Raw genomic sequence first — 9,942 nt, forward strand, 5'->3', positions numbered from 1 at the left:
TATTGAATGTTAAAATGCATTTTAAACATAAAGTTAAGTGCTTATCATTACCCATTTTACTCTTAGTAATTTAATAATTTAATACATTTCATAATGTAAAAGTTTAGTTCAGAAGTATCGAATCGGTATCGATATCGACGATACTGCCTTGAAAAATATCGGTATCGGTATCGTATCGAAAACAAAATAAGTGGTATCGCCCATCCCTACTATCCACCTTATTCTTCAACACTTCCGGTTCATTAGCCGCTATAGGGAAATAACGAGAAGAATTACAATGTGCAGTAAACTGTAAAACTGCTTGCACTGTAAACCAGAGTGTTCATAATTAAGATAATACATTAAAATAATGTATATGTAATATGGTAAGAAACACCAATTTGCAATATCAAGCAGGAAAACTAAAAATAGCTGGACGCGGGTGAGACTGGAAGCCAGACCCATAAAATTTACAAATGGTCACACCTTCTTACGGGAATAATAAGATAGATAGGGAAATTGATTTTGAATGATTTCAAACCTTTAAGACAGACTTACTATGAGCTACAAGGTTGTTAATGGATGGTATATGCTTTTTCTGAAGCCATTAGTCTGCATTAGACCAATAGTTTTTTTAAATAATCAGATTTAGCAGAATTCCCGGTAAAAACTACATTACCCATAATACTGCAGAGAAATCTCTAGCAATCAAAAGAACTGCCCACTTGCATGAAGGATTGCAATTGATGCAATTAAGTCAGTATCCCTACGCTCTAAAATTATTTAAATATTTGTATGCATAATATGCATATTTTGCAATATAAAATACATCGTTTAAATATATACTCAGTATCACATGATTTTTTCCAATATGCTGATTTTTTATATTCAATTGTTTGATTGTATCATTCGCAATGCTTCCTGGGATTATAGTTCTTTCCCTCATTAAAGCAGTTAAGTACAGTTTTGTACTTTTGTGTTTTGGTCCAATTTGCTTCAAATCAAAGTTTGCAATGTTCTGATACACGTCTTAGCTGGTTGGTTTGGTTCATGGCTTATAACTCCTTAACAAAGACTTTTAAAAATCCCTATGGGAAGAATTAATGGAAAAAATACTTTCAAGGCCACTAACTGGGAACTGTTGTACTCTATAGCACAATGTCCAAGCTGCTCTTTTCCAAAACAATGAAAGTGAATGGTGACATATTTGTCAAACAAGAGTTTCAGTGAATTTTCAGGTTTCTAACACAAAGCTATTATACATCTATTATTCTCGGAAAAAGTATTTTTTAAACTACTTTTATGAAGTTTTCAAGTCGTTTTTGTGCTTTACCACATACGGTCTCCATACACTTTCATCTGCTAAACCTCTCTTTTGGTTTTCTATGTAAGAACGAAACTCATAGGGGTTTGGGAAAGACACATGAGGTAGGGTAAATGATGACAGAATTATCATTTTTATCAGTTTACCATTAATTTCTCGTTCCAGGTTAGCATCTCTACTGTAGGCTATGGTGACATGTATCCGGAGACTCTTTTGGGGCGGATATTTGCCTTTGGCTGCATTTCCTTTGGGATCATTCTGAATGGCCTTCCAATCTCCATCCTCTTCAATAAGTTCTCCGATTACTACGCCAAACTGAAGTCTCATGAATACAATTCCAACACGAAGAACAGAGGGAAGGTTAACTTCATCCTGAGAGCCAAGAAGAAGCTCAAAGAGTGTGGCTGCATTGAAACTAACGACATTAATGTTTCGTAGACACTAGTGAAATCGATTGTTGGCATTGTTACGATGTACTGAATCTTGTCTGAATGAGATCATTTTCTAAAAAGCCTCTTATCTAAAAGTGCCAAAGTAAATTTTAAAATACAAGTAATAAGTAACACGGACTTAAATTATCAGTAACACTTTATTTTAAGGTGTCCTTGTTGTTACACATGTACTTACTATTATAATAACAATTAATTATGCATAATTACATGCAAGTTACCCTAAGCCAAACCCTAACCACAGAGTAAGTACATGTAGTTAATTAATATTACTCAGTATTAAATGTATAATTACACTGTAACAAGGACACCTTAAAACAAAATGTAACCAATATATTACAGTCTGTTATTCCTCATCTCCTGTTCCTGCATTATTAAATGTTTAGCTTCATGGCATGAACAAATCTTTGACAAAGTTGTACTACAGCATTAAAGTAGCCTACATTTTAATGTTTGGACATCATGTTTTATTTTCTTCTTTTCGTCTGGTTATAGAATCACATTTAGCCACATAACACTGATGCTAACCTGTATAATCTTCACTGTTTTGATGTTCTACCTAACCTGGCCTTTTGAACTTGACCTGACTGACAACCAAAATAGAAGATTAATCTAATTTACAGAGTTCCCATGACGTGTCCAATTAACTTAATTAACACTGTATTTAACCTCCAAAGACCAGGCAATTCCTTATTTGTTCTCAGCAGTTCCAATGTTTTTGTTCTTTGAGGCCATACAAGCGTTTTGATTCAGTTAACGTTAGGGCAAATCTTCACAACACTTCTTTTTCTAATGAAGACAAAAAACCTCCCCATAAACGAGGAAGAAACCTTGGCTGGGAGAAGCATCCTCTCTCATGATACATTTTAGGTACACGTATATTTATAATATTACATTATATAGATAAGTAAATGAATAAACAATCTAAATGCTTGACGAACCTCTTTTTTCGGTGATCGCGCAGTTGCACTCCAGGCCTGTGGGGGGCGGCGTGACGTCACTGCGCTCATAAGCGTCACTTCTTCGCGTTGCGCTCGTGCTCTTGCGTTTCTCTGACCTCTGCAGACAGAGTGCGGTCCTGAACTCCAGTGAAATGTCTGCTCCAGTGCAAGTGTCGCCGCTGATCAAGGTTTGAATTCACAAGTCAATTATTATGGATGTTTATGACTCGTTTTAAACGAAGAAAGGCGTCTTCAGGACTGTCTTTCCCTCCTTCCTGTCGTGTTTCTCTCAGAAGGCGGAGCGGAGGGTGATGTGTTGACATGGCCTGCATGCTGAAAATCATGATATTTCCTTAATTCTCTGTTAATAAAACATAATTATGGATATTAATGAGATTTGTTTTGTTTTGTAGACAGCCAGGTGGTCTGCATTGCTCATTGGCATTATCTACGGAAAGCGCAGATATGGTAAGAACCTGCAAGTTGATCTGAAACAGTCTGACTGGTTTTCAAATGACATACTGTACACACACACATATATATTTGCAGGTGACTTATGGAGGTCACATTGATTTATGTTTTACAGGATCATTAACACACATTTCAACCTTTCAATTCTAAAGTTCAGTATGTTTCTGTAGGACAGAAGTTCTGTCCTACAGAAACACAGAAGTACAGATATTGGTGTTGGTTAAAAATAAAAAATGAAAGAAAACTAGTGGCAGGGATATGAAAGATTGTTTTCACCACTGGGGAAAGTAAAAAAAAAAAAAAAAGGGCACTTTTTTTTGCAACTTTTTATCTCACAGTCCTTTTCTTTCTTGTAATTCTTAGTTTATATATTAAAATTCTGAAGTTTTTCAGAATTGCTATTATAAACTTGTAGTTGCGAGGAAAAAAAGTCATAAATGTGAGATTAAAAAAAGTTATTTTATTTCGTGGTGGAAAACAAAAGCGAGAAAAAGGCAGAATTGTGAAGGAAAAAGTCAAAATTGTGAGATTAAAAAATTGCAATTATTATTTTTTTATTAATTTGAATATCATTTGAATATAATTTATTTTTAATTTTTTTGTATTCTGTAGTGGAAGCAACTTTCCATCCAAAAATGCCACTGCATCTGTTGCTGAGGGTTTCAGAATGTTTACACATTTAAAGGGGTCATACAATGCTGCTAAAAAGAACATTATTTTGTGTATTTGGTGTAATGAAATGTGTTTATGCGGTTTAAGGTTCAAAAAAAAGAATATCTCTTTGGATTTGAGACTTTAGTCTTTGCAACTTTACAGATCTTCTTTATGCACCAAGAGCTTGTAACACTCCAAAGAGAAAGGAAAAATTGAAATCGCATCATATGACCCCTTTAATAAAGTCCTTGCATTTTAGTTAAAAGCTTTTTCTTTATTCTCCAGATCATTTGAAACCAATAGCAGAGGAGGAGAGGAGAATAGAAGAGGAGGAGAAGAAGGTACGAGAGGAGAAGGAACGCATTGCTAAACAGCTAGCAGAAGGTAAGGTTTTCTCTTGATTTTTAAATAGTGTGATTCTTCTGCAGATTGAGCAGTTGGTTGTACTGACTCTAAATATTTTTATCCAACAGCTAATGAGGACACAATCTTGAAGTGAGCTGTCCAAAATTATGCCTGTATCGCTTATATTGTAAAGATCTCGTTAACTGTCTGAATAAAGAATGATGCTTGTATTGCCACTTTGGTTTTACAGTGCCCTTTTCACACCTTTCACTGTTTTCTTATAGGTCATGTTAGATTAATGCCTCATTTGTGAAATAACTGGATACATGAAAATGTGTATAAATTTCCTCTGATCGGACACTGTCTATTCTTTCATTGAAGAACCTCTGATAATAATGAGTGATGCAGATGTAAAACAAGCAATGTAATGTTAAACATACACTGAATCAGAGTTCCACTTTGGTAAACATCCACACCAATATTTATTAATAAACTGTTTATCCCTATTTCTTTTTTATGTCATTTTGATATTTAAAATTAATTTTACTGTCCAGGCAGTTCAAAGTTTGACACAGCAGCATTTAATATTAAAATGTATTCTTTTTTTTTCTTTTTTTATCAATGCAAGGAAATACTGTAAATGAAACTTCAGGTTGTTGTTAAAAAATTCATCATATAGTCCATTAAATCTATTTTTATCTCCAATAAAATATACCCGTGGATTGTCTTGTGCATATTGAATACAAATATGATAAGCAGAGGCTGCACAGACACAGACTTGCTGGTTAAAAAAATAATTGTGCTTTCAAGGTAAATTACTGCAGCATCAGATAAACACCCCTAAATGACATTCAAAAACAAAATGAACCGTTTGGACACTTGACATGTTGGTCAAACTAGTCTCATCCTGTTCTGGTGAGTGTTTTTGATCAAATTAAGATCCAAAGTGAAGCATATTGTATGTGGACAGTCAAAAGTTGGTCTAATCAAGACTACCAGTTCTCCGAATATTTCTCAGTGACAGAATATTCTCCATTTCTTCCCCAGTAATCCACGGCTCTGACTCTGTAATAACCGCTCACCTCCAGACTCTCTGTGGAGAGAAAAACCCAAGCAGGTCAATATGGATCAGAGCTTGAAGTTAAATATTCTGAATCCAGCCAAAATAATACCTGGAGAATAAGTGTAGTATGTGAAAATAGTCTCTCTCTGATTAATCCTCTGGAAAGCCGTCTCATCTTTGGAAAATTCCACTTCATAAGTTTTTATACACCTAAAAATGACACGTTAGTTATGTTTAGAACTCTTGATTGAAGAACTCTTGATTGAAGAACTAGTTTGTTTAATAGCTGTATTTAAGCAGATCTTACTTTGTGCCGATGCAGTGATCCTTCCAAATGATCAGAACCTGTCCTTTGGTGATGGTGATGAAACGCACCCCGTTTACCTGCGGAATGATAACTGTGATATTAAAACCAAACCACATGGTTTCTCAATCTCTGCAAAGAATAACTTGCACAATTTTTGCAATCGCACTCTCAAATTAATTTCATGTACAGACAAATAGACTTTTTGGGGGTAGAGAAACAGCAGATGCTATGAAATCACCCCACATCATGACTGATACTGAACTCAAGGGCTGTGTCCGAATTCTGAAAAACAGTGCCTTACTAGGCTTTATAAGGTTCATGCTGGTATGCTTTTAAACAGTAGTTCATATATATGCAGGACACTTGAAAATTCAAACATTATTACAGTTTGTCTAAAATAAGTAATAGTTCACTTTTGCTAAACATTTACTCTCTCTCAGGTCATCCATGATGTAGATGGATCCTCTGCAGTGAATGGGTGCCGTCAGAATGAGAGTCCAAACAGCTGATAAAAACATCACAATAATTCACACCACTCCAGTCCATCCATTAATTAAAGTCCTGTGAAGTGAAAAGCTGCGTGTTTGTAAGAAACAAATCCATCTTTAAGGTGTTTTAACTTCAAACCGTCGCTCCTGGCCAAAATACTCATAATCCATAAATTCATAATCCATAATAACGCTTCCTCCAGTGAAAAAGTCTATCTCCTGTTGTCTTCTCAGTTCAAAATCCACCAACATATTTGTTTAGGCTTTTTTGCTTGTAAACGGTGCTTGATCTGTGCATATTTCGCTCCTGATTCAGATGAAAGGAATAGGATAGAGGACTCATATTTTAGATGAAAGCAACAGTCTGAATTTGTGGATTATTGGGATATTTTTATCAGCTGTTTGGACTCTCATTCTGAATTTGTGGATTATTGGGATGTTTTTATCAGCTGTTTGGACTCTCATTCTGTCGGCACCCATTCACTGCAGAGCATCCATTGCTGAACAAGTGATGGAATGCCGACTTTCTCCAAAGAAACAAACTCATCTACACCTTGGATGGCCTGAGTAAATGTTCAGTGTTCTATTCCTTTATGTATTTCAACATCAGCCTTTTAGAGGTTTTTAAGATCATGAGAAACAAATTCCGTCGTGTGTCCAAACCTCTGATTGATAGTGTAACCTTTTGGTGCCACATGGATTTAAAACGAGATGGCTGTAATGTTATTGTTACATCATATTACCACTAACCTGGTCGGGCACTTCCTTAGACTGAGCACAAACATGTACAAGCAGCACTGAGGGGACAGGAAGCGCTGCCTTCAGCGTCAGAGAGCCATCGGATGGGACCGGCAGAGGTCCATCAGTCTGTGGATCCTACGGCATACACATTAAAGACTCATAAGTCATAACACAGAAAATAAGTATTTTTCTTCTAGTTGTTTTGTAGATATTTATTCAATCTAAGCTGAACAAAAACAACAACTCATGAGCTCATTAACATATGGACACCCATGTGAGAAACATACAGACGTCTTAAAGGTATATGTGACCCTGGACCACAAAACCAGTCATAAGGGTAAATTTTTTTAAATTGAGATTTATACATAATCTGAAAGCTGAATAAATAAGCTTTCCATTGATGTATGGTTTGATAGGATCGGACAATATTTGGCTGAGATACAACTATTTGAAGATCTGGAATCTGAGGGAGCAAAAAAATCAAAACATTGAGAAAATCGCCTTTAAAGTTGTCTAAATGTAATTCTTAGCAATGCATATTACTAATCAAAAATTAAGTTTTGATATATTTACGGTAGGAAATTTACAAAATATCTTCATGGAACATGATCTTTACTTAATATCCTAATGATTTTTGGCATAAAAGAAAAATCTATAATTTTGACCCATACAATGTATTTTTGGCTATTGCTACAAATATACCTGTGCTACTTAAGAATGTTTTTTTGGTCCAGGGTCACATATTAGCACAAAAAAAAAAAAAGCCTGTTTAAAACTAAAACGGTTTTGGGTGCAAGACACCTTAAGTAACATTATAAAAAGTGAACTTGAAGGAAAAAATTAAATGCTCATCATCTATAAAAGTGTGTTATGAAGAAGTATGAATGTGTGTGTGTTGAACCTCTTGGTTCCGTAGCTGTGTGAACTGTTGTGCAGTGGGATAGTCAGGGCTGCCCATGTTCTCCCACAGTTTAAATGGGTTCGTCACATTATTATCCATGTAGTGTGTCACATACATCAGACCTACAAACACAGACAGGATAGAACTGTAAATACAAGCATATTCTGTTCTAATACATGAAAACATATTTTCATTCCTTTCCGTTCTTTAATTCCTTTTTTCAAAACAAGAGTAGGGTTTTTTTTTTAACAAGCATAAGGTGCTGGTTTGTGGTTACTGACCCTTTCGCTGAGGTATTCCAGTGAGGTGCAGAGTGATGATGTCAACGGTGGAGGAGGTCTGGTTATCTCTGCTGTTATACAGCAGGACGGTGGTCTGCCAGCTATCGGCTGTGTTCGGCACCTGAGGCACGTGAACGGTGGCCAGCGCACCCACTGATGAATTCACTTCAGAGCCGTCAGTCAACACCTCGGCCTGCACCTGAGTCTCGCCTGAATGAATGTGAGGATATCACAAACAATACCTAACAATTATACACTATGCGATAGAGTGGTAGGTGATATAAGATACCTATATTTTAATAAATATTATATTTAATTATATTAAATATTAAGATTTTGGTCACTATATCACAATATACACATTTTTATGGAAAATTCATCAATACAAATAACAGAATATAATGAAAAATTATTTTATTTATTTGATTAAATATAAAACTGAGTTGTAATAAATATAGATTTTGGTCAACAATGTTTATGGGAAAAGTAATTAAGTAATTCAAAAATTCAGCTCATTTGACTTGTAATAAATTGAAAAACTAAAATAACATTAAAATAACAAGATATAACGACATAAATTATTTTATTTGCTTTTATTAAATATAATATTGAATTGTATAAAATGTAATTTAAGATTTTGGTTAATATATCACAATATACACGTTTATTGAAAAGTAATTCAAAATTAATTTAATTTAAATTATTTATTAATTATATCAATTATTTATTTTTATTTAATTTGATCAAAGATAGTATTAAATTGTATTGAATATATTATAGGATTTTAGATATAGGATATATCACAATATACACTTTTTTTTTTTTTTTTGGAAAAGTAATTCAAAGTTTCAACCCATTTATTCTGTTCTAATACATGAAAACATATTTTCATTCCTTTCCGTTCTTTAATTCCTTTTTTCAAAACAAGAGTAGGGTTTTTTTTTTAACAAGCATAAGGTGCTGGTTTGTGGTTACTGACCCTTTCGCTGAGGTATTCCAGTGAGGTGCAGAGTGATGATGTCAACGGTGGAGGAGGTCTGGTTATCTCTGCTGTTATACAGCAGGACGGTGGTCTGCCAGCTATCGGCTGTGTTCGGCACCTGAGGCACGTGAACGGTGGCCAGCGCACCCACTGATGAATTCACTTCAGAGCCGTCAGTCAACACCTCGGCCTGCACCTGAGTCTCGCCTGAATGAATGTGAGGATATCACAAACAAAAAGTAATTTAAAAATTAAGCCCATTTGATTTAAATTAAAAAAACAAACCATATAAAAAATAGATTTTTTTATATAAATAAATTATATAAATAATTTTATTTTTATTAAAGATAATATTGACTTAATACATCTGAATACATCAAACCCATGCAATCACATTTTTATTGAAATGAAAAGTGTTTATTGAATGGAAAGGGGTCTGCTATTGAATTTTTTCTTTAATTTTTTTAAAGAGTTACAAAGAACTAGCTCTGTATAAAGAACAGCTTTACTGTATAAAGTAGCAGTTAAAAATTGGGGAAATATAAAACATTGGGAAAAATAAGGAATACGTATCGGGTAACAATTTTGTAACCGTATTAATGTTCTTGTATTGTAAATAATGTAAATAATATTAGATTTAATAGACGTTTCAACTTGTTTTAACTGGTATATTGCCCACTAACTTTCATTACCTAACAATGCCAACAGGCCCATCACAGTCAGGACTGGTTTCCGTAGTAACTGCACATGCGGCGGGTTTGTGTTGTTGATCTGGAATCGGGCGGTGAGAGTGCGCTGGGTAAACGGGTGCGGGTGGTAACTAAGGAAAGCATTGTCGTTGCTAAGCAACGTGTAGTTAACGGTACTGTTCTGGTCAGCAATGAGCAGGTTCTGATGCTGTGAGATGACCTAAAACACACCAGAGACATGAAAGGACAATATATATCTGACTCACTAAATTAACAAGCCTTAATTAATTATTATGGAATGCAATTAAAGAATGAAAAAATATGAAA

General features: G+C 34.6%; 2 protein-coding genes and 1 long non-coding RNA gene across 3 annotated transcripts in view; 2 read left to right on the forward strand and 1 right to left on the reverse strand.

Annotated features, from left to right (window-relative positions):
* Positions 1-1,877, forward strand: part of kcnv2b (potassium channel, subfamily V, member 2b) — a 4,396-nt gene extending 2,519 nt beyond the window's left edge. The window contains exon 2 of the mRNA XM_016534252.1: positions 1,469-1,877. Within this exon, the coding sequence (XP_016389738.1) occupies positions 1,469-1,741 (273 nt within the window). The 3' untranslated portion in view covers positions 1,742-1,877. The remainder of the gene's footprint in view (positions 1-1,468) is intronic.
* A 730-nt stretch (positions 1,878-2,607) lies between these two features.
* LOC107725123 (uncharacterized) lies at positions 2,608-4,669 on the forward strand. Its single transcript, XR_001638090.1, has 5 exons — positions 2,608-2,622; positions 2,717-2,881; positions 3,107-3,161; positions 4,104-4,202; positions 4,292-4,669. It is a non-coding gene; the product is annotated as an uncharacterized LOC107725123 (long non-coding RNA).
* Positions 4,424-9,942, reverse strand: part of idua (alpha-L-iduronidase) — a 15,210-nt gene continuing 9,691 nt past the window's right edge. The window contains exons 9-14 of the mRNA XM_016534277.1: positions 8,924-9,133; positions 7,664-7,785; positions 6,772-6,897; positions 5,534-5,610; positions 5,336-5,436; positions 4,424-5,256 (exon numbers count right to left, since the gene is read on the reverse strand). Of these exons, the coding sequence (XP_016389763.1) occupies positions 5,156-5,256; positions 5,336-5,436; positions 5,534-5,610; positions 6,772-6,897; positions 7,664-7,785; positions 8,924-9,133 (737 nt within the window). The 3' untranslated portion in view covers positions 4,424-5,155. The remainder of the gene's footprint in view (positions 5,257-5,335; positions 5,437-5,533; positions 5,611-6,771; positions 6,898-7,663; positions 7,786-8,923; positions 9,134-9,942) is intronic.

This window comes from Sinocyclocheilus rhinocerous, unplaced genomic scaffold (assembly GCF_001515625.1).
Source record: "Sinocyclocheilus rhinocerous isolate Xijiao unplaced genomic scaffold, SAMN03320098_v1.1 scaffold1295, whole genome shotgun sequence".
Classification (NCBI taxonomy): domain Eukaryota; kingdom Metazoa; phylum Chordata; class Actinopteri; order Cypriniformes; family Cyprinidae; genus Sinocyclocheilus; species Sinocyclocheilus rhinocerous.